Source organism: Eleutherodactylus coqui, chromosome 2 (genome assembly GCF_035609145.1).
Source record: "Eleutherodactylus coqui strain aEleCoq1 chromosome 2, aEleCoq1.hap1, whole genome shotgun sequence".
Taxonomy (NCBI): Eukaryota; Metazoa; Chordata; class Amphibia; order Anura; family Eleutherodactylidae; genus Eleutherodactylus; species Eleutherodactylus coqui.
Window position 1 is genome coordinate 277,860,167 of NC_089838.1, and position 24,925 is coordinate 277,885,091.

Here is a 24,925-nt window from a genome sequence, read left to right on the forward strand (position 1 = left end):
CTTTCATTGACTTCAATGGAAGCTGTCCGTTCAGAATCCGCAAGAAAATAGAACATGCTGCGATTTAAAGGGGTTGTCTCACGGCAAACCTCAACATTTTACCTTACCCCATTCCCCCTGTCACCCCCTGGCATAAAATAGCAAATTAAAGCGGTTTTTAAACCGCTTGCTACTTACCGATCCGACGAAATAAGGACTTTAAAAAAATCTTCTCCCTAAGATGGCCGCCGGTCCTTTCCCAGGGATGCACTGCGGTTTTCTCCCATGGTGCACCGCGGGTCTTCTCCCATGGTGCACCATGGGCTCTGTGCGTTCCATTGCCGATTCCAGCCTCCTGATTGGCTGGAATCGGCACGTGATGGGGTGGAGCTACGCGATGACGCGTAGAAGGGGGCGGAGCCAGAACGCTGCTCGTGCCTGGACCGAGCAGAAGGGGAGAAGACCGCACAGCGCAAGCGCGTCTAAAAAGGCAAGAAGACAGCGAAATTAGACGGAGCCATGGAGACGGGGACGCCAGCAACGGAGCAGGTAAGTGAATAACTTCTGTATGGCTCATAATTAATGCACGATGTACATTACAAAGTGCATTAATATGGCCGTACAGAAGTGTATAACCCCACTTGCTGCCGCGAGACAACCCCTTTAATTTCCACCAGCGGAGATTACAATTGCTGTCCACTCATGGGAGCCTACACAGTGAATGTTCTGTTTTCTGAACGCATGCAGAATACGGCGAATCGTCCATGCGGGTGACTAGCTCAGATTCTGCAATGCAAATCTGGTCGTGGAATCCAGCCTACCAATGCACTATACTTGCTTTCTGATTGGCCAGTGCTGCTCACATGATCAGCACTGGCCAATCGAAGCAGTGGACATTATGTAGTTAGAAAGTTGCTGTGGTCATTTTGGGCAGCTAAAAATGGGCCCTGAACCGACAGATCAGCAGGACTGCAGAGAAGAAAAGTGCAGATATTCTACCCCCTCTACAGAATCTTGTCCTGCAACGTAAGAGCCACTTTAAAGGTATTCTCTGTCTTGTGGGTAAAATATCTGATTGGAAGATTTCCAACTGATGAGACCCCTATAGATCATGAGAATGGAGATCCCCTGTCCTCGTGGTGGCTGAACATGCGTGCCGCCGTTTCACTCATTACAGTAGGGCTACCAGGGATGGTGTCCCGTTGGAATGAATGGAGTGGCAGTGCATGGCGGCCTCTCCAATCTGGGAACTTTTGTATTTAATTTTCATGATTGTGGGGCTCCGAGCAGTTGGATCCCCACCGATCAGATGATCCCTTACTGTCTGGATCTTGACACAACCCTATCATCTATAGCATCTAGTGTTTATATGTATGTGTGTGTGTATATACTTTAGTTAAAATATACATTTAGAGTCTTGTGGCTCATATACAGAGTTTAACTTGACTCTTATGATGATTTTCTGTGCGCCCCCACCCCTCCCCCTCACCTTGATGACTTTTGTTGTCTTGAGAACTTATGACAGATGTCTCAAGCCATTGAAAATCTATTGTCGAAACAGTTTAAAACCTTGTTACAACATATTCTACAACACTGTCCAGATTTTGCCATCCGCCCCTGTCCGCAATGAGGCCCACAATCTAATCTCCCCATCTGGGTTACACCCACTGCAGCCGACTATCCTAGTAATGAAGTATGGAAATCCAACACAGCGGGGAGGGGGGCAGCAACTTTCCAAAGACTTCTGTTTTATGTACTTTTTTGCAAATAGCTAGATATTGCTTGCCGGCACAAGTGACAGCAGTTTGCTTGTTTGCCTCCGTTCAGTTCAAACACTAAGATAGGTTGTTTGTTTATTTTGTTACCGGATCGCGCGATTAGCGAACAAATGCTTGTTCGATCCTTGGCTGCATTAACGCTGAATGATTCTTGCTCAAATTGGTACGAACCAGCGGCTTTTAATCTTACCCCTTTTATCTTGTGTGAATGATCACTCTATGTAAAAGCCGCCTTGGTTTAGGACATCTGCAGAACGCATTATCAGCGCTGATGCCCTTTCCTCCTAAGGGTTAATCAGTAGGCTAAAGGCTTGACCTGACCTCTGCACAGAAGTCATGGCCTTGGGGGAAGTTACCATCATTGCTAAATGACTGGAGAGGCGCACAGAGGGGAGCGGAGCCGCCTGGGCATAAAGGTGCCTCCTTTAAAATGCTTTGGGCGGTTCATGACCTCTGACCTTTCAACAGTCGCTGTGCTTCTAATTTTTTTGTTTTTCTGTTTAATCTTAGTATTCTACATTTTCACCTCCTCCTGTTGGCCGCATGAATTTTGTGATCCTCTTTCGCTACTTTAAACCTCGGCGTTTGCCCATTTCACTACCTCATTCTCCCAGCATGAGACGCTGGAGGCAGCAGGATGTGCCGTGACCTGGAAAGAGCTGCTTCTATTAGTGCTTCTGCTGTCCTGTACCCTTCGCTAAAAATACTAATGCACAGACGCTATGTAGCTTTTACTGGGTCAGCTGAGGATTTTTTTTTTTTCCATTCATTTTTTTTAAACTTTTTTCCCCCTTATTACATAACTTTTTTCAAGTATCTTATAAGCAGCGTGTGATTCGACTGCAGGCATTTCATTAAGACGATTCCTCTGCTTCTTATTGTCTTCCATGCTTTGCCTTGAGGGTAGCAATGAATTTTTTTTCCACTTTTTTTTATGTTTTTGCTGAGACTTTTAGATTGATTTCAACACTGTCCAATTCTTACATTTTAATTCCTCTTGGTGGACTGAGCATAGGCTTTTATGACTCTTTGTCCTAGAATGAGGCAGGGATATGGAGTCAGACAGCTCCCTTGTAGAAGTGTGTTTGTGGATGTCCTTTTTTAGATTTTTTTTTTTTTTCTTTTCCTCCTTGTACAATCTGTGGAGAAAACGTGTCAGATGGCATGATGATCAGTATTTTCACAAGTTCGTTGCCACATCTGTACCATGAATCCAATCTTACTACTATCATCATTGGAAATGTAGCATATAAATAGCAACTTCCATAGAAGCAAATGGGAGTTCTGGAAACAGTGTTGCATGATTAGCTATACCGTTTCTACAGCTTGGGCATTAGGGGAACAACCAGCTCCCTGTGCTACGTTGCTTCCTTAATTCTTATTCGCTTCTATGGGACTTAGCTGAAGACCTGCGCTATGCAGTTTGTCTGTTCCTGTACTCCTGGCCATCGCTTATGGAGCGGGTATATTTATTTCAATGAAGATCGGCTGAATTAGTTATTTACCCCTTTTAAAGAGTATTCCCATTTCAAACATTTATGGAATATCTACAAAAAATATAAAGGCCTCTAAAACCCTCACCTATTGAGAGAAATGGGGCTCTTTGACTTTTGCTCACAGATTCTTGATTATTCTTAGCCGAAGGGTCAATTTAAAGGGGATGTTGCACTTATAGCTGTTCAATGTGCAGTGGCTAGGGTTAGCACTGCAGTCCTATTGAAGTGAATGGGACTCGGTCTGCAGTACCAACCCAGGCCACTGCACAGTACCTGGAGCTGTCTGCATCCTGCAGCAGAACAGACAGATGTGATGTGGAGCAACCTCTTTCATGGTGGCAGTGCTCAAAGATAGTCCTCTCCATTGAAATATTTAGGAAAAGAGCTGTGCCACTTTCCCTACCTCCTCCATGATCAATATCTAGTTCATGGGGTCCTCGGTGGTTACCACCTCCAGCATTGCCCACTTTTTTTCCAGCTGGCATTTGTTTTTGACCACCCTTGGCATGATTCTGTGGCCTTGTTGGCTGTATTTGCCCTGAGAAGATCCCGCCACTATGCCCCAGTAGGTGATCCCTCTCCTCCTTGAGGGGAGCCGCCTTGGGTCTTGTCTTTGAGAGTTCTTTTGGAGATTACATCTTCATGCCTTGTATAAAACCACCTGATCCCCATAATACAGGCTTTAGTGCACATTTCAAATCTAGCAAATGTCCGGTCAATTTGGCAGACAGAAGTAATGTTTTAATCTGCAGCGTCTTTGACCAGATTGCAAAGTTTAAGGTCACTGTCTTAGTTGGGCAGATGTCCAAACCCTCTTGCTGTAATACATGACATGCACGCAAGTCCGAAAATCTCCGGTAATCCTAGTTCTGAGAACTGGTGCGTGATCTGGAAGCGTCTTCTCTGGTACACAGAAATGGGGAAGGCTGCTGTTTTACAGTACGGACAAGGAATAAAATCACTTTTAGTGCAAATGAATGGGGGGGGGGGGGGGGTGTTGCAGCTCAGCTAAATGAAGGTGAATGGGGCTGAACTGCAATACCACACACAGACTGTGGACAGGTATGGTGCTGTTTTTGAAAGAAAACGCGTGTGTGTGTGTGTGTGTGTGTGTGTGTGTGTGTGTGTGTGTGTGTATATATATGTATATATATATATATATATATATATATATATATATAATGTGTGTGTATAATATATATATATATATATATATATATATATATATATACACACACATACACATATACACACACACACATATTATATAAATTTTTTTAGTTCTGCTCCATCCCTTATGACGTTACGTATCATTCCTCATGAATGCATTCACTGGCCTAATACATAATGGGTTGTACTGGCATCACAAGGTATTCCCTATCAACAGGAAAGGGGATAATTTTCTGATCAGTGGGGGGCTTACAGCTGAGACCCTCATTGATCCAGAGAACAAGGGTCCCGTGTCGCCCATCCTCCTCACTGTGAGCTTACTGTAGTGAGGGGGCGTCTGACTGGAGCGCTGGTCCTGCTAGCGCTCTGATGCTCCATTCACTTTCAATGAGGAAATAGTCGAGTGGCAAGTGCTTGGGTATTTCTATCATCCCTATTAAAATGCAGAGGGAGGAGTGACACCCCATAGTGACAGGCAGAGGGGGGCATAGGAGCCATGTTCATGAGATCAGTGGGGTCTCAGCGGTGAGACCCCCCATGCTCAGCAACCTCACCCTTTTCCTTTGGCTAGAGATAACTCGTGAACCTGGTACAACCCCTTTTTAATATTAAAGGGGTTTTCCAGGACTTTGATAGGGCTCAGCCAATAAACTATTGATGACCAAACACTCCTGGTATCTCAGCTGATTTAAGAGGTTGAGGCCTCTTCCTAGGCATGCCACATAATGTTCAGTGGTCAAGTGGCCCTTACAAGTGATTGGTACTAAGCTGCAATACCAGACACAGCTGCTATGCAGTGTACAGTGGAGGACCTGGTATGGATTGAAGTGGCAGCAGCGCTCAACAGTTCGCCAGGGATCCTCAGTGGTGACCAATATCTACAGGGCTTGCTTATAAAAAATGTTGTTGGGTCTTGCTCTTTTTGGCACTCCCCCTCTGGTGGTGGGATAGAATGCACTTGAGCTTCGTTCAGGGTCAGTGGGAAATATGCTGCCCCCTATGGTCTAGTCTGAAGTCATGGCTTCATCTGCTGTCCGGTCTGCTCCTATAATCACAGTATTAGCTGCTAACAGCATGATTACTATGCAAATAAAATGTCAAGGCTGAATTAATCCCCCCGACGCCCTTCAGATCCGGAATCTTATATTGTATTGCCTCGGGCTCACTTTATATGGTAGAACTTTGTCCGATTTGTGTCCATTTTCAGTGTTCATTGGCCCCCGGGAAATCGCGTTATCAGAACAGAATGTCTTGTTTTGTCAGACAAGGTTGTTTGGGGTCTGCCAATGTCAAACATGCGGGCATCGGCGCACAGACTGAGCAAGGCAAAGTAACAGCCAGTGCGTTCTGTAAAACAAATAGTTGTGATACAGAGTAGTTATGTCAGGCATACACAATGTAAATGGTCTCTAGATTCCTCAATGGCATGTAGCAATTTCTTATAGTCCAGTTATTTCATGCTTTACAATATATTTTTACTTGCCCATATGTGTCTGTTAGTGGAATATTAAGAACGTTGGTCCGCCACTACACCTCCTGGACATCGGGGGTGCTCTTGTCTTGCGTAGACTCAATGCATCCCCTCATTACATCTACTCTTCTGTTGCAGAGCTCTTTGGCAGAAACCCTGGATAGCACTGGAAGCTTAGACCGACAGCGGATGGACATGATCTATACAGTGGAGGATGTGCCTCCGTGGTACCTCTGTATCTTCTTGGGCTTACAGGTAACATGTTTATGTTTTATTTTGGTTACTTTTTTAGTACCAGGGCTTAAGTGAGAATTATTAAGCTACTACGTCACATGAGTGCCTTAACTTTTTAAACTGTGGACGTGGAGTCTCACAGACCAAATTCTGATTCTAGATTTCTGTGAGTCACGTAACACACGCATACGCGCGCGCGCACACACACACACACACACACACACACACACACACACACACACACACACACACACACACACACACACTCTTTAGGTCTCCTTCCGGATTTCGCAGCAAATCCAGCCCATAGCATGCTATGGAAAAACGTAATTTCCTGCCCACAAGCGGAAATCTCATGGGAAAAATCACAGCATGCTGTGATTTGCCGTCAGATACGCACAGCCGGCTTCCATTGAAGTCAATGAAAGCCGTCCAAGCTGTGGCCATTCTGCAATCATCATTGCGGAATGGCCGCAGGAGCTGCGTCATCGCTATGGCGACAGCGCGGCATCCTCTCAACTGCACCTGCGCCGGCCGGCACATTCACAGCACAGGAAGCCACATCATAGCCACGGCGCTGCGTCCACTGTACTGCGCATGTGCCACCCGGCACATTAGCAGCCTAGGAGAAGACGTCGGACAGGTAAGCAGGCCTGGCACTGGGCTGAACTCCGCTGTAGGAATCCCGCATGTGGTGTCCGAGCCGCCCGTGTGCAGGGGTCACCAACCAGGTACCAGGTCGAATTCCACTGTAGCAGATTATGGCTGGCATACACTTTGGGCATAGATGTGCCTCTTAAGGGGAACCTGTCGCACCTTCAAGCCTACTAAACTGTCCACAGCAGCAGACTACTCAGAAACACTTTTTTCCAGCAATGAGTTTATACCAGTTGAAGAAGCCATACATGCCTGCAGAAAACTGTAATACATGTAAGGTATGCAGTCCGCTGGGCAGGCCAGGCCATCTCTTCCAGATGGAGTTTTTAGCATCAATCAGCCCAACTCTGCTGCTGTATCCTACATCATCCACGAAGCGATATGGAAACTCGCGCATTGGCACATCCGCAGATGGGTGTGATAAATCTGTCCAAAAAAAGAACAAACGATCTGCGCATGAGCTGGGCAGCGCATTTCTGTCACATGCATGAGATTTCCTAGTGCTTTGTGGTTGACGAAGGACACAGCAGCAGAGTTGGGCTGGTTTATTCTAAAAACTCCATCTAGAAAGTACGGTCCATCCAGCCCACCAGAGCAGACGGCATACATTAGCACGCAGCACAGGAAACGTTTTTAAATCAAGTTTTGTGTAGGTACGTTTTTTTTCGACGTGCCTCACAAACTCCTTTTTGGAATGGGTATAATTGAGTAGTCTGCTGCTCTACTCAAGGAGGCTATAAAATGCCCGTGTTACTACATGTACCCGTTTGTATTTGTAGAGCAAACCCTGCAGAAGTGCCGATGGCACCCACTGTGCATGCGCCAGGGGAGGGCCATGTGTGGCCTGCTTGTATCATGCTACATAACCCAATGGTGGTGGTTTCATAGTGATGGCTCTGCTAGCAGGTTCACTTTAAGGACTATTCCAGTATAATATTGCTGATTACTATTTTACTGCTGCTCTGAAGACGCTACCAGCTCTCAGCCTAAATCACCCCCGAAGCCGTCGTATCAGGATAATGAGTACTGACATGACTGACGCATAGCCCGAATCGGGGGAGAGATCCATCTCCTTGTGGAGCAGCCAGTCATACACCTTAAGGAGGAATGAGTCAGTCTGTACTGATGGGTCATCTCCACCTGATTATTCTACTACGCTGCAGGAGATTAGTTTCCTGGATGACGTACCAGCTGACTTGTCTCCCTGTGACTCCCCCCTCCCCTCCAGCTCATCCGTAGGTTCTACCTTACAAGAATTTATGTTACTGTAGTATGAAAGCGCAGAACTTCTTAATATATAGTTACTTCATCCCGGAAGATTGTCCGGCACGCGGAGCTGCTTGGTTTCTTATACGCTCATTGTAAGAAAAACATAAAAATCCCTCCTTCAAGGAGTTGTTGGAATCTAATGAAGCTTTCTCTGTGTGATTGTAACATTGATATGTGATTACAGTATCGGAGCAAAGGGATTATTTGTTGTGGAAAACAGGCTCCTTGTATGGAGGCTCTAGTACCCTGTTGTACCGCCTCTAGCTTGGATACAAGATGTGATACGAGCAGGCATGGAGGCTCTAGTACCCTGTTGTACTGCCTCTAGCTTAGCTACAAGATGTGATACTGGGGGTGATGTTCCCACCTATCTCTGGATGATGGACAACTAAACAGTTGGCACTGCTTGTGCTTGTTGGACGATCCTCTACTGGTGGTCTGATGAGGGTGTCCTGAGCCTGGTCACCTTGTGTGCCCAAACACTGGTCCCAACACCTCCTAACAGTCTGGTCAGAATGGCCCAGGTGGGGGACAGTTTGTCGATAGAATGATCAAGCTTCTCACCTTAAAATAATGCGCCCCCTCTGAGCAAAATCTCTTGGACTGCGTCATAAAAAGAGGTCACCACACACAAGGAGCCTCTGAGAGCCTTCTATAGACCAAGGGGGGAACCACTTTTATGGCCTCAGGCGTCAAGACCGTTCATCTAATCAGCACAGCTCTAATCATTTACATATCTGCCTGAGATGGAACTGCATGCCAGGTTTTGCAGCAAAACGACAACTTCTTCTAGAGGCTGGATTTTTTTTCTCTGACTGTATACCACGTTGGCATATCTACTTTGCTGTTTGCCATGTGCCCTTTCACATAGTTTGACCTGTATTCACATGCTGGCTGTGATTGGAGTGACTCACTCTAGATAATTAGTGAAGAATGTAAATATAGTAATTGCTGCTTCTTGATGTGGGAGGTAATTGGGTAACATAAATGCTGCCTATTGTGCTGATGGGATTCCTCAATAATAGGGTAAAGTACAGGATGGGCTGGCAGAACAAGAAGAATCCCCTGGTGTCATAAAGTGCTGCTCTCTTTATGGTTATAGACATTTGCAGTATACTTTCTGTATCAATTCCTCACATTTCTCAGGATCTCTGCTTGCTGTCATGCGATAGAAACTCATTGTTTATTCCTAGTGCATAAAATTCCGGCTGGGATGGACGCAGCAATATCATTACACGGCGGTGATAACTGTAGGCTACCTGTATACATTGTGGATTACAGTTTTTCCATTGATAACCCGCAGCATAATACAGGACAGGAAACTAGATGTGCTTGGAAAATATCTTATTGGCATGTTGCAAAAGTCTTCCAGATGGACACTGACCTTCTGTAAGGGTTTCTGAAATTGTCAATTCTCCCTGCGGATTTTCCGCACAGATTTGAACCATTCCAATGTGTAGGGTGAAATCTGTGATAAACTCTGCATGTATCACCTGCAGATGTTGGTCAGGGGTGCTATCTTTTCTCCTTAGCCTGGGCACCTAGAAGGTGAGTGAGGAGACTTTTATAAGGCCATTCAGGCTCTGCTGGGTAATATGCAAATAAGGGAGTTGGAACAATACCTCTACAGTGCCACCTATTGGAAGGCAGCATTCCTGCAAGTATGGATTCTGCCTTGGCTTTCAATTCCCAGTCGTTGTTACAAGGCTTGTATAAAGAGTCTAACATTGACTTGCAGAAATGCTGCCTTCCTTGCAAATTTCCATGTATATCGCATGCATAATGCGTGGCAATCTAAGCCTCGTGTGAGCCCAGCCTAAGGGTAAGTTCACGCGTAGCTAATTTGCAGCAGATTTTAATGCTGATCTGCAGCAGATGTGACCCGTTCAATTGAAGTCAAATGGAAAGGGTAAAATATGCTGCTGATCTGCACCAAAATCCATGACCATATTCAGCAAATCAGCGACGTGTGAACACACCCAAATAGTATGTTTACAGAATTTGGCAAACGTTCCATGGCAAATTCACGTCCCATTCATTTGAATGGAGGGCCAGATTTTTCCGCGTCAGATTTGTAATTCACACATGGATTCACCCATTAAAAAGGGTTAAGGCCTCATGTCCACGGGCAAAAGAAGAATTAAAATCCGCAGCGGATTTTAACTCTTCTCCCGCGCGCGGATCCGCACCCCATAGGGATGCATTGACCACCCGCGGGTAGATAAATACACGCGGATGGTCAATAAAAGGGATTTAAAAAAAAAAAAAAAGCATGGAAAAATCTGGACCATGCTCCATTTTCGTGCGGGTCTCCCGTGGGGACGGCTCCCGCGGGCTTCTATTGAAGCCTATGGAAGCTGTCCGGATCCGCGGGAGACCTAAAATAGGAATTTAAAAGAATTTACCCATCCGGAGCGGACCGGGAAGGTCTTCTCTTCCTCACGGCCGCATCTTTCTTGCTTCGGCTCGGCGGATGTGCCCGGCGCATGCGCGCGGCACGTCGGCGACGTGCCGCAGCCGTGACGAGTTCATCCGCCGGCCGAAAAAGAAGATCCGGCCGTGAGGAAGAGAAGACTTTCCCGAACCGCTCCGGATGGGTAAATTCTTTTAAATTCCTATTTTCAGCGCTCATGTCCGCGGGGCAGGAGGGACCCGCTGCAGATTCTCCATGTAGAATCCGTAGCGGGCCTGATTTTCCCCGTGGACATGAGGCCTAAATCTGCACATGGAATCGCGCCCCTACAGTTGCATAGCTGCGGCAGCAATCTGCAGTGTAGCCCCAGACTTCTCCCAAGGAGGCAGAATCCATCCATACAAACCTTGCGTCAGATTCCATCATGTGAACATGCCTTGTTTGAGTGTGTATATATTAGATTTGATGTTTGCTTATTATTATTATCCACTGATGGTGAACCAATAGACGTTCCTACATTAAGACAGCAAGCAGAGAACTCGAGAACCGTGAGGCGTTGATACAGACAGTACATTGGAAAATTGTTAAACTGTTTCCCCGTAATAAGAATAACGAACATTTATTTGCAGAAGCCTGAATACCTTTTACGAGCGGGCGGTCTTGTTCAGGACTCGCGGACTACATCCCCGGCTTGGGTCACTATAGGACCTGATTGCCGATATAGGGCATCCCTTGCCCCGCTTTATGGGGGTATTTAGTATGATACTTTTCACAGTCCTAGTAATGCACAGAATACAATCCCCCCAGACACTGGGCAAGGAAAAGAGTTAGAGTAATCCAGATTAAGGGATTCTCAATGGATATTCTCTAAGTAAATATTAGGAAACTGAAGCTATGTAAAGGAAAGCCGAGAGGGGAAGAATGTGTGAATTCTTGTATCACAAGCTGTGCCCTGCGCCATGGGCCACACATACTACCATATTCACATGTAACCTGATCACAGACTTACTGTCCTCGGGTCACTTCTGTTCACGGCAGGTGTGGAGTGATAGGAATATGTAATGATCATGTAATCAGTTAGTACGGATTATTACAAGGCCACTCCTGCACGATTATGATGAAATCAGTGTTACATTTGGGTAGGTGTGAGCGCCGGCTTATCAACCACAAAGTTTACAGTGTTTTCCTTGGCACTCGTTCGGTAATGTGCGGTATGATCTTAAGGTCTTCCTCCGCTGTTACCTGCATGCCTAGTTTTAGGGTTCATGTATATGGCTGTATAAAGCTTCTATTCATGAACCATATATTTAGAGCCAAGGAGTGAATTAGAGGATATGTTGTGACATTGGAGACTCCATCCCTAAGCATTTGGCTTTTAGCTGCCTATTAACCCGTTCCAATCCAATTTGTATCCTGGTTTTCCTAGGGGGCTTACTCTTTTTCTGCCATTATACAACGGCGCTATCTGCTGGCTAAAGCCAGTACTGCATGAGGTGACACGTTGGATAGGCTCTATCAGCAGAGAGGCTGGCAATATACAGTAAGAGAACCCCGACAGACGTCTTCCAACATCAGAGCTGTACAGCCTTAAGTCATAATGTCTTTAGACGTCAGACAGTGGATTGGAAAGGGTTAAATAGCTGGGCCCATCGCTGTCTTGCCTGTTACCCCTCATAGACAGGTTTTGAATGTAGAGAAGGGGAAAAAGCCATTGCCAAAGACGGCTCCTCTCCCGGAGAACAAAAGGATCAAGCAGCTGAAATCCAACAACTTGGTCATCCTCTTCGCCAACATTGGGTATTTGAGTTAGTCGGAGGGGTCCAACACACACGACCAGTTCTGATAAAATTGGCAGGTATGGCCATTCTAGATCTAATGTACTTGACCGGCCTTCCAGATCTTTCAGGATGGGAAGCGATATGATCCTTTCCTTAGTCTTAAATGTAGTGCCTCTCATATGAAGCTATAACGTGGCAATGTACATAGAGCCTGAGGTTTTCTGCATATGGCCATAATGCGGTTCCATCCATGTCTCGCATCAGGTGGATCTGTAATGCAGCACCTATAGGGTTCTATAAGCCCGTACTGATTCGGTATGCCTTGGAGTCAATATGCAATTTTTCTGTGATATCCTGCATACAGAATCCTCCAACTCTTCCTGTACAGTAGGTTACAGTACAGAGGTATTCTCCTCTGGGAGACAAATAATATTTTTGCCATCAGCTGCCAAGTACAAATACAGATTATACCCAAGTAACATCTGCTATAATCCCTTAATTTTGTCGGACATTGTAAGTAACCATTGGGATAAACTTAACGTCGTTACCAAAAAGTGGAAGACTTTCTAACACCTGGTGTACCTTAAAGGGGTTGCCTGTGTAGGGCAGTCTTGTGGCAGCGCTCTCAACGAGAGTTGACCATCTCTGGTCAGTTTGCTGGAACCACCAGTGATTCCTTGTCTGGGGTGGCTGCTGGTATATACACATTCCCCTTGCAGTGACACAGCGGATGGAAATGTCCTACTGCACAGCATAATCTATCCTATACATGGTTCCACAAGTGACTGTATAATATCAATATATGCTGAACATTTCTCAGATCTACCATGCTAACGTATGTAACCCGCTTGTTTTCCATAGCACTACCTGACATGCTTCAGTGGGACCGTTGCTGTCCCGTTCCTGCTTGCAGAAGCCATGTGCGTTGGCTTTGACCAATGGGCTACCAGTCAACTAATTGGGACCATTTTCTTCTGTGTAGGAATCACTACTCTGCTTCAGACAACTTTTGGGTGCAGGTGAGGCTTCTTACCATAACACTGTTTGGTTTTGTCTTTCTATTGGAGAACATTGACCGGGCAAAGTTCTGGGAGTTGTTGGTTCTCAAAGATAGAAGAAAGATCTACTCCCTCATAGTTATGTATCTGCTAGTCTAGTGCTCATCTTGGCTACAACCGCTAGCAGAAATTATAGAGGATGCCAGCTTTTTTTTTCTTTCTCCTTTTTAATTTCATAGCAAATACACAAATGACCATTTGACACACAGCCATGTTTAACCCCTTGCTGCCCCATGCTGTACATGTAGATGTCTGCTGGCTCAGGAGCTGAGCTTGAGCTATCCGTAGCATTAGCTTGGTTGTAACTGACGGCCAGGGTTGTGCTGTAGCATAGGGGATCGCAGAAAACTCAGATCCCAACTTTAACCTCAACCGCTGACCAGCTGCAATCAACATTGATCATGGCATATAAGAGAGGAAAAGGGCTCCTTTTTGTATTGTCATCAGCCCTCCTCCATCCAATTAGAGGACCAGTAGGTTGTCATTCCAACTGGATGCCAGACAACGGCCTCCATGTCTGCCATGGCTTGTGATAGTACACTGCATTATCTGTTTTCTTGACTATCTGAGCAATTGCCGGTTGAAGTCCCCTACAGAGACATATAAAAGGTTAAAAAAAAAAAAAAAAGAAAAATAGTCAAGAATAAGCAAAAAAACACTTTTTGCAGACTTTTACTTAATTTTTTCAAAAACAATTAAAAAAATATAAATCCGTGTTTGATATTGCCGCATCTTTAATGACCCGTACAATAAATTGAACACACTTTTTTTCCCGCATGGCAAGTACAGCTCCAGGTATGCTAAAATAATATTAATTAAAAAAAAACACTTATTGTGGAAAAACCTTAAAAATAGTTTAGTATCCTTGTAATCGGACTTGCCTTAAGAAAAAAAATGTCATTTATATCACATCCTGAATGCTGTTAAAAAGAAAAAATAATGGCAGAAGTATTGTGTTCTTTCACTCTATCACCCCCAAGAATTAGTGAGTTATACAATACATTTCATGTACCCTACAATGGAACCAATAAAACAAACTACATAACCTACAGCATATGGCTATAGCAATGGGGGAAAAAAGGTATGGCTTTTGAAAGTGGAGATGAAAATAAATAAAAAAAAAACCAAAACTCATTGCGCCCTTTAGGTACCAAACTAGGCCACGTTCTTAAAGGGATGATGGCTGAACATTCTGGTCCTCATGAAACGTACCTCAAGTAAATGACTGTGAATTATTGGAATTAATGGCATGTTTTTCCAGACTAAGTAGAGGGGAGAAAAAAGTGGAATGAGGTAAAAAAAGTAAGGGAATCCCCTTGTAAGACGCACCCCAGCACAAGACTAAAAATGCTAGTTTAGTCTGCAGCTAAAAGGGAGCGCTTTAAGGCCTTGATGAGCGGCTGGACTTGGCTGATTAAAACAACTGGAAGGATCCTAAAACTCCAAGTTTAGAAATTTGGATATGGAGTGTGGTTAAAGAATGCAGCTTGTTCAGCAGAGTGTAATATTTAGCACTAGCATGAACTAAATGGGATGTTATAAGCGAGGCACAGAAGAGTAGATGAAGGACATGAAAGTGTCAGGATTAGACTCTCAAAGCCATAGGACCTGCAAATAGAAATTGCACAACCAAACAAATGGAAAACCTAATGGGCGGAAACAGGACTGTAAGCTGTCAGCGGAAGAAAATGGGTTTCGCTTGGCTTTTCTATATGTAAATTCCAACAGACGTAAAGAAGGTTCTCGTCCTCTAAAGAGAAGAAATCATGGAGTGTAGATGATTGCTAATTCATCGCCAAATAATTTTAAATCCAATTTGCATTGGCCAGGGAGATGGCACGAACGTTTAACTGATGCTGGTCAAATGAGACGCATAAAGATTCCAAAAATAGTCCCATCTGGCCCCGTCCCCTCCCAGCTACTCGGACTCTTTTTTTAAAAGTAGTGATGAAAAAGTAAGCAATGGGAGAGAAAACCAAATCCACTATGGGCTCATTCACACAGGCGTATGAGTACGACCCTGCAAGTCTCACAGTGTTGTACTCATCGCAGCTCATTCGCTGAGAACGCATACTGGCTGCGATTGGCACTGACGTCACGAACATGCGTAGTATGACTTTTTTTTTTACCTCTCCATACTCCCTACTCTGTGCAGTGTGGGGCTACGTAATAAACGCTGTCTGTTCGCAGGTTTTGGAAAAGGGCAGCGTTTTAATATGCAGCCGTTCAAGGGCTCCATATGAAACACAGAGAAATAGAGCATGCTGCGATTTATTTCTCCTGCATTTTTTATGCAATGTCCACTCTTAGTTCCAACACAGGTGTGAATGGAAGAATGAAAGTCCATAGACTTCAATTGCCTTCATTCACCGTGTGCACCAGAAATGGACGTGCGTAGTACACTGTGACAATACACCCATGTAAACGAGCCCTAACTATAGCGTGCGCCATAGTTTGCGAATCTTCTGTGCCAAAATAATGACTCAAATCAACTAATTCCCCCTTTTTGTGTCATATCTGTGCGTTGTGAATTTCCTAAGAAGTTAAACCTCGTTTAACCCCTTTAGTGGCACGCCCGGAAAATCTCTGGGGCTTGCTGCACTGACCATGCAGTTAAACCCAGAAGATTTCTGTGGACAGCTCCAGTGCTGAAATGTGTAGAGCACTGAGCTGTCCTCTGAAATCTTCCGGGTTTTTTTTACTGCATACTCAGAGCAGCAAGCCTCGGGGATTTCCCAGCCATAATACCAACTGTCCAAGTGTGAGGCATGACATGGTAGTAATAAATCAGCCGCTAAAGGGGTTAAGGCTTGGTGCACATTAGCGTACTTTGGGGCCATGTGTAGTTTGTATGGACAGCACATGGCCCCATTACAGCCTATGAGAGGCTCTACACATGAAACTATTTTTTACATGGACCCCATAAAATAACTCCTGGCATGTCCCATTCCTGTCCGTTTGACTCATGACTATTGAGACCTGCCAATGTATGTGAATGTGCTTTGTCCGTGTGTCCTCCAATGCAAGTTGTTTCCGAGTGTCCCGGGCACAACTCGTGTGCACCTAGCCCGCAGTTGGTAAGTCCCTAATTTTTGCAAGGTCTCTTGAAGATACGTTTTGCTGATGCCAACCTTCAGGCTTTATTAAAAAAAGAGCCAAGTGAGATAAGACATTTTATGGGTTTCTTTTGCAGACCCTTTTATCCTTTACCTGTAGAATCTAGGTAGCGACTGTACTGTAGACATAAATGTATTTGAATTCGATAGATTTCATGCCTTGCATATGAAAATTCTTGTTTCAGTGATAATACACCATTCCCATGACTGATGTTCCCACTTCAATAGGCCATTTAGCTCCTGGAGATGTTTGATGTACATTCACGTCGCTGTGCAACTAGCGAAAAGCATCATAAATATTCGGCATAGGGTTGACTTTGATGCCAGACATTTAACCCATAGGCATTTATCCTAGCCTAATGAGTGCCCGCAGGTCTGTGTATGCCCGTTAGTCCCTACCTCCTATTGGTACGAGGTGTGTAGATGCTCATTTTCACTAAAGCAGCTTGCGTCCATACTTTAGTGCAGTAGTCACCCCATCTATAGATATACAGTTAGGGCCAGAAATATTTGGACAGTAACACAATTTTCGCGAGTTGGGCTCTGCATGCCACCGCATTGGATTTGAAATGAAGCCTCTACAACAGAATTCAAGTGCAGATTGTAACGTTTAATTTAAAGGGTTGAACAAAAATATCTGATAGAAAATGTAGGAATTGTACACATTTCTTTACAAACACTCCACATTTTAGGAGCTCAAAAGTAATTGGACAAATAAACATAACCCAAACAAAATATTTTTTTTTCAATATTTTGTTGCGAATCCTTTGGAGGCAATCACTGCCTTAAGTCTGGAACCCATGGACATCACCAAACGCTGGGTTTCCTCCTTCTTAGGCCTCATGTCCACGGGCAAATTAAGAATTAAAATCCGGAGCATTTTTCGCGCATGCGGATCCGCGCCCCATAGGAATTCATTGACCACCCGCGGGTAGATAAATACCCATGGATGGTCAATAAAACTGAATTAAAAAATTTCTGGAGCATGAAAAAAAATGGACATGCTCCATTTTAGTGCGGATCACGCGTGCGGGAGCTCAGAGCACATAGCTCAATTGATCTCCTGCATGAAAAATAAAATACAATTACAGTGCATCCGCACTGCATCTGCAGCCCAAATCCGCGGTACAAATCCGCAGCGGATCTGATTTTCCCCGTGGACATGAGGCCTAAATGCTTTGCCAGGCCTTTACAGCCGCAGCCTTCAGGTCTTGCTTGTTTGTGGGTCTTTCCGTCTGAAGTCTGGATTTGAGCAAGTGAAATGCATGCTCAATTGGGTTAAGATCTGGTGATTGACTTGGCCATTGCAGAATGTTCCACTTTTTTGCACTCATGAACTCCTGGGTAGCTTTGGCTGTATGCTTGGGGTCATTGTCCATCTGTACTGTGAAGCGCCGTCCAATCAACTTTGCAGCATTTGGCTGAATCTGGGCTGAAAGTATATCCCGGTACACTTCAGAATTCATCCGGCTACTCTTGTCTGCTGTTATGTCATCAATAAACACAAGTGACCCAGTGCCATTGAAAGCCATGCATGCCCATGCCATCACGTTGCCTCCACCATGTTTTACAGAGGATGTGGTGTGCCTTGGATCATGTGCCGTTCCCTTTCTTCTCCAAACTTTTTTCTTCCCATCATTCTGGTACAGGTTGATCTTTGTCTCATCTGTCCATAGAATACTTTTCCAGAACTGGGCTGGCTTCTTGAGGTGTTTTTCGGCAAATTTAACTCTGGCCTGTCTATTTTTGGAATTGATGAATGGTTTGCATCTAGATGTGAACCCTTTGTATTTACTTTCATGGAGTCTTCTCTTTACTGTTGACTTAGAGACAGATACACCTACTTCCCTGAGAGTGTTCTGGACTTCAGTTGATGTTGTGAACGGGTTCTTCTTCACCAAAGAAAGTATGCGGCGATCATCCACCACCGTTGTCTTCCGTGGACGCCCAGGCCTTTTTGAGTTCCCAAGCTCACCAGTGAATTCCTTTTTTCTCAGAATGTACCCGACTGTTGATTTTGCTACTCCAAGCATGTCTGCTATCTCTCTGATGGATTTTTTCTTTTTTTTCAGCCTCAGGATGTTCTGCTTCACCTCAATTGAGAGTTCCTTTGACCGCATGTTGTCTGGTCACAGCAACAGCTTCCAAATCCAAAACCACACACCTGGAATCAACCCCAGACCTTTTAACTACTTAATTGATTACAGGTTAACGAGGGAGACGTCTTCTGAGTTAATTGCAGCCCTTAGAGTCCATTGTCCAATTACTTTTGGTCCCTTGAAAAAGAGGAGGCTATGCATTACAGAGCTATGATTCCTAAACCCTTTCTCCGATTTGGATGTGGAAACTCTCATATTGCAGCTGGGAGTGTGCACTTTCAGCCCATATTATATATATAATTGTATTTCTGAACATGTTTTTGTAAACAGCTAAAATAACAAAACTTGTGTCACTGTCCAAATATTTCTGGCCCTAACTGTATCCCACGCGGGGTCACGTGAATAACCGGTTTATCTTCCATGATGTTACTGCAGGTTACCCTTGTTCCAGGCAAGTGCATTTGCTTTCCTCGCTCCAGCTCGTGCCATCCTATCCCTTGAGAAGTGGAAATGTAATACTACAGGTAAATAATCAACTCATTTAAGTGATGTGATACGGCAACTCTTTGTCACACCCTACTGCCATCTTTTGTCCTTTCGGATGGACACCCAGCAAGGGTGCAGGATGCTGGAAAGAACTGGCATGAGACTCTCTTGAGATTATTTTGTTTGTTGGCAGCTCGTTAATCCATTTCTCCCCAGGGAGCTGGGGCACTTTGAGTAGAGAAGAATGTATATAATCTCTGACACTGGACCCTTTGGGCTTAACCAGATGAGAGGAATTTGGCTGAAATTAAACTGGGAACCACAAAGTCAGGGAAATAGAACTACAAGAACTGGAGGTCGTGTTCTTAAGGATCAAGCTCGGGAAACCATAGCGGTTTATGGAAGGACTTGTATCTATGTAGTCACAGTGGAAGCAGGAGGCTGGGGACTATTTTCCATGTCTTACTATTACTATGACTCATTCTCTACTGTGCTACTTGCCTTGGGGTAATTTTTTTGTCCATGGGGTGTAGTTCTAGCTGGTTTGTTTAACCAGTCCCTTCTAACAGGCCATGTTCCTGATGATTGCAGAATGGCCAATGTAGTACCCATCCATAAGAAGGACGATAGAGATGAAGCTGGGAACTACAGTCCTGTTAGTTTGACATCTGTAGTAGTTAAACTAATGGAAACTCTTCTGAAAGAGGTTATTTGGCCACTTAAAAACTAACAACTTGTTGGACCTTAAAGAGCACGGCTTTACTTAAGACAGATCATGTCAAACTAATCTCTTTGATTTCTTTAACAATGTGGTGGTGGATGGAGGTGGTGCCTTGGTTATTGTCTGTCTGGATTTCAGCAAAGCCTTTGATACAGTTCCACATAAAGAGCTTAGAGAGAAATTATTAAAAATTGGACTTAATCCATTGGACCATCAAAGTATTAGCCGTTGGTTAAAAGATAGAAATTAGAGGGTTGTTGTTAACGGAGTGTATTCCGAACAGGAACAAGTTACAAATGATGGCCACAAGGGTCTGTCCTGGGTCATATTCTTTATAATAGGTTGCAAAGTGACCTAGAAGAAGGTTAATAGGTACGGTCTGTCTGATGACACAAAAGTGTGCCGTAGGGTTGATACTCCTACTGGTGTCTTGTATATGGATGGAGAACGATTTGGCTCTACTGAATAAATGGTCACAACAATGGAAACTGCAATTTAATGTTCCCAAATGTAAAATATTGCAGTTGAGGAGAAGAAATCCTCAGGCTGAGTATCACATTGGCTGTTCTGTGTCATCTGGGATTTCAGAAGAGAAGGATTTGGGGATATGATTTCTGACATCCTCAGAATAAGTCCACAGTGCAGGCAGGAAGGAAAGTAAGTAGGATGTTCGGCTGTGTATCTAGAGGTATAACCAGTAGAAAGAGGGAGATTGTGATCCCGCTGTATAGAGCTCTGGTAGGAGCATATCTGGAATACTGTGCTCTGGAGACCTAATCTACAGAAAGTCATCCATAAAATAGAATAAAAGTCCAGATTCTGAGGCATTACCGCATAAAAAATGCGTCAATATCTATCCCATCTGTGCGGATTTTGTCCAGGAATCAGCTGCGTACTCTATAGCTGATATTAGAAACTACAGTGCTTGGCCCTCACATCGGAATACATTGTGCTGCCAGCGAACCCTGGCACAGGCGGCCCCCTGGCAGCGTCTAGTGAGCGCCAAGCCACTTGTCAGGCGATACCATTTCCAAGTTGCCTGACCAGTGACTGGGTGCTAACTAAACGCTGCTAGGTGGTAGTCTTAGTTAAACTTTCTGCTAAGTGTTAATACACCCTAAAATTGTTTTCTTGGATTAAACCATTGTTGACTTATCCGCAGGATAGGTCATCAGTAGGTAATTGGTGAGAGTCCACCACTTGGGGTCACCGCTGATCAGCTGATTGAAGTGACAGTAGTGGTCAGATTAGAGCTGCTGTGGCTTCCGTCCATACCAGACATAGCACTGTACATTGTATAGTGGCTGCCCCTGGTATTGCACGTCATTTACATTCACTTGAATGGGACTGAGCTGCTCTCGGGTATTGTGACCGATAGATGTGATGCCACATGCCTGAGAAGAGGCTGCAGCGTTCTCCCAAGTACTTTAGCCTCTTCAATCACCTGGTCAGTGGAGTTTCCTAATGGTTCACTCCCTCCGATCAAATATTGATGCCCTATCCCAAGGATTGTATGATCACAGAAAACCTTTCATCTATATAAATGTGACTATGGAGTTGTCTCTTTAGCAGCGATGTTCTAGTACTGGACACTTTAAGCTGGTGATGTAAATCTTATCTCTTGCAACCTTCCATATCCTATCTGGATCACAGATAAAAGGGAGATATTTGGCTCATGGAAAAAGGTTAAAGATCGGATATTATTATGAACCATCCCTGAGAACCTCTTCAATGGAAATTTCCAGTAGGCTAAATTATTATTATTTTTAGATTTTGTGTCCGGACCACTTTGGACGCTCATGTAAGCCTGACTTGCTTCTGTTATGTAGCTGCCGGCTGCAATGGTTAAAGGTCTTTTGACTTTCTCAAACCTAAGAACTTGTACAGTTTTTGGATTTCACACTCTTGTTGCTTTTGAGGATCCGGTGTTAACGTTCTAGAAGATTAGTCAGTCTGGATCACCCCCAGTTTTTGACGCATGACAAAGAGGATTTTTCCTTTGTTCCCAAGAAGTGTTTGTGTCCAATACATGTTTTAGTTATAAAGGGAATTCCTTGTAATTGAGGAATGTTTGATTGGCTTTAAGACCATAGCCGAATTCTATAGAAAGACCCCAATTCTGTGGATCATAATGGGATTATTTTGAGATGTGAACAGGAGGATCATCCATCCATGTGTGCCACATTTTACTAGATTTCTGAAAATAACCGCTTTCTGTGAATTCCAAATACCAATGCATGAGCTGCTTCTTATTTCTTCACTGTATCTTCATGGTTTTTCTTTGCTTCCTGCAGATATATCATTTTCTAATGGAACTGAGCTGCTTCATACAGAACACATATGGTACCCGAGGATACGGGAGGTAATGTGCTTCACTTTTTGCCACCCACCATTGCTGCTGCCACTGGCCCCATTGAAAACAATGGGCGGTATCGCAGATTCTTCTTCGCAATGCGAGGTTACAGTGAAAACATCACTTGTGAGAATGAAACCATTGAAAATCATTGGTTTCATTTTCATGCGTTTTCACTTAGTCTCGCATCGCAGGGAAGTCTGCTCACCAGTGGGTGTGAGCCCTTAGTGTTATACACCAGTTTTAGAGGTCTTGGAGACTTATTGGTTCAGTTCAAACTAATTAGTACAGAACTTTTTGGAAACCTTCTGTGAGCTGGTCGAACTGAACTTTTAAAAAGTTCACTTATCTCTAATGCCCTAGGTGTATACATGCTAAACCAATGCATAGAGCTCCATTGATGGCAGTGGTCTTTCATTGGATTTATACATCAGGAGCTTACCCAGCATATACATCCAATGGAGGGCCACAACTTGATGTGAGCGGGACATACGAGTAGCATTTCTTCTGCACAGTGACTACTACTAGCCAACCTGATGGTGGTTTTTGATATTTTTATAATACAATCTGTATAGTAAGTGTGCCTTACCTGTTAAACATAGATTTAGTCTGCATGTAGCTGCGATCTAATCCTCTAACTGGCTGACGTTATTTTGTAGATACAAGGTGCCATTATCATGTCCTCACTCATAGAAGTGGTCATCGGCTTCCTCGGTCTTCCTGGAGCCTTGCTGAGATACATAGGACCGCTGACGATAACTCCTACGGTGTCTCTCATCGGCCTATCGGGATTCCAAGCTGCGGGGGAGAGAGCAGGCAAGCACTGGGGCATCGCTATGCTGTAAGTAGATGCAATCTGCATGCATGGCTCTGACATGCGCTCATATATTTCACTTTGATTGCTTTTTTGCGGTCATTCCAAATTATGCTGGTTTCACTGAAAAGACTCCGAAGTCCCAGTAGGGGACAGGATAATAGCTTGCCGCCTCTCGCTGTGATCTGTAGCAGTGTCACAAGGCTCATTACCTGCTTCTCCCTTTGCTCCAATTTCTTAGAAAAAGGGTCCTGCTGAGCAATGGGTGCTGGATATAAATGAGCGAGCATACTCGCTAAGGGCATTGCCCTTAGCGAGTACCTGCCCGCTCGGAAGAAAAGGTTCAGCTGCGGGCAGGGGAGAGCGGGGAGGAACGGAGGGGAGATCTCTCTCTCCCCTTGCTCACTGCCGCAACTCACCTCTCACCCGCGCCGGCAGCCGAACCTTTTCTTCCGAGCGCGCGGGAGGGGGGGCTACTCGCTAAGGGCAATGCTCGATCGAGTAATTGTCCTTAGCGAGTATGCTCGCTCATCTCTAGTGCTGGACAAAACTTCTCCCAGTCCCCAGCTTGTGTCTGCTTCACTTTCTCTAGATTGTCTTGGTGAACTCATTTTTTCCATGACTTTCTCTTACGGTATAGAACGACTTGCTGCCACAGTTTCACATGATGCCATCTAGGTGATGGCAGTATAAGCAAAAAGTTCATTAGACATTGATGCAGTAACATCCTCCCGGTAGGATAAGCACTGTTGTGTTAATCTTAATGTACAGCATGGCATTTAAACACACTTCTAATCCCTTGACTAAATGTCATGTAGTCTGAGTTCACCAACATAACGATTTTCTCTATGTATACACAAAGTCCTGTGACAAAGCTGATCCTTGTGCTAAAGAAGAAGGAAAATTCCCAGTACTAATACTGTGGGTAAATGTACATGCTGTGTCGTCTGCTGCTTTATTGACATACTGGGCATGGTAGAGAAAGGAGCGTTGTTCTGGATGGGCGGCGAGGCCTTGTAAGGTCAGAATCAATCTGTGCACACGTTAATGTAACAACAATCCTCTCTTCTCTTTCCTCCAGCACCATTTTCCTGGTCCTTCTTTTCTCACAATACGCCAGAAACGTCAAGCTGCCGCTTCCCATATACAAGTCTAAGAAGGGATGGACAGCGTACAAATTACAACTGTTCAAAATGTTTCCCGTAAGTTACAACTTGGGGTCAGTTCACACACGGCAGATCTGTTGCAGACATTTCTTGCCAAAATCTATGCACCCTCTATAGAAACATCCGCCAGTCACATGTATGAACGTTATTTTCAGTTGCAGACATGAATGTAACAGATTTGCCACATGTGGGCGGTAGCGGCGGCATGGAGTGCATCACTCCAGTAGTTTGTGGATAGCCTATGCCTCTCCTCTGGTGTACAGACAATCATGTGATGTGTACCAATAACATTTATCATAGGTGACTATTCCCCCAACCACAAACCATGAATACTGCTGCTATCGGCTACATGCTCTTCAAGAGACAGACTATAGTCACTTATGGCCCATTTACACGCAACGATTATCGCTCAAAATGCGTTCAAGCAAATTAATTTGTGGGATAATCGTTACGTGTATATGTGAAGTCATCGTGCACTATTCGTTCATTATCATTTAGTGCTGAGTTTCGGCCTGCATAAAAATTGTTAATTTGATTTTCGCTTTATTTAAATAGTGTTCCTTCAGTCTTTGAAAGACTGAACAACTTGAGGGGAGAGGTGATTTGTTTGCCTTGCAAAACACAATGAGTACTTGTTTACTCCTAGGGGCAGAAGACATTGGCTTATCTTCACACTAATTAAAACCCTGCTGGCTGGATATTCCTCTTATAAACACACGCCCACCTGAGCAAACATATACAGTGTTTACTTTAGCTAATTCGGGAAATGGAGATGATTTTAAACCATTATCTGTACATTTAAATGCTCAGCATCTCTATGCAAAAAAGTCGCTAATTCGTTCAGTCGTTCCTTCGATCAAACAATAA

The 24,925-nt window shown here is 44.4% G+C and overlaps 1 protein-coding gene across 3 annotated transcripts in view; it reads left to right on the plus strand.

Annotated features, from left to right (window-relative positions):
- The window catches only part of SLC23A2 (solute carrier family 23 member 2), a 124,463-nt gene that overhangs the window by 73,281 nt on the left and 26,257 nt on the right, over positions 1-24,925 (plus strand). For all 3 annotated transcript variants that reach the window (XM_066593062.1, XM_066593063.1, XM_066593061.1), the window contains 6 exons: positions 6,033-6,149; positions 13,107-13,264; positions 18,954-19,042; positions 22,020-22,087; positions 22,738-22,919; positions 23,974-24,094. In XM_066593062.1, the coding sequence (XP_066449159.1) occupies positions 6,033-6,149; positions 13,107-13,264; positions 18,954-19,042; positions 22,020-22,087; positions 22,738-22,919; positions 23,974-24,094 (735 nt within the window). The remainder of the gene's footprint in view (positions 1-6,032; positions 6,150-13,106; positions 13,265-18,953; positions 19,043-22,019; positions 22,088-22,737; positions 22,920-23,973; positions 24,095-24,925) is intronic.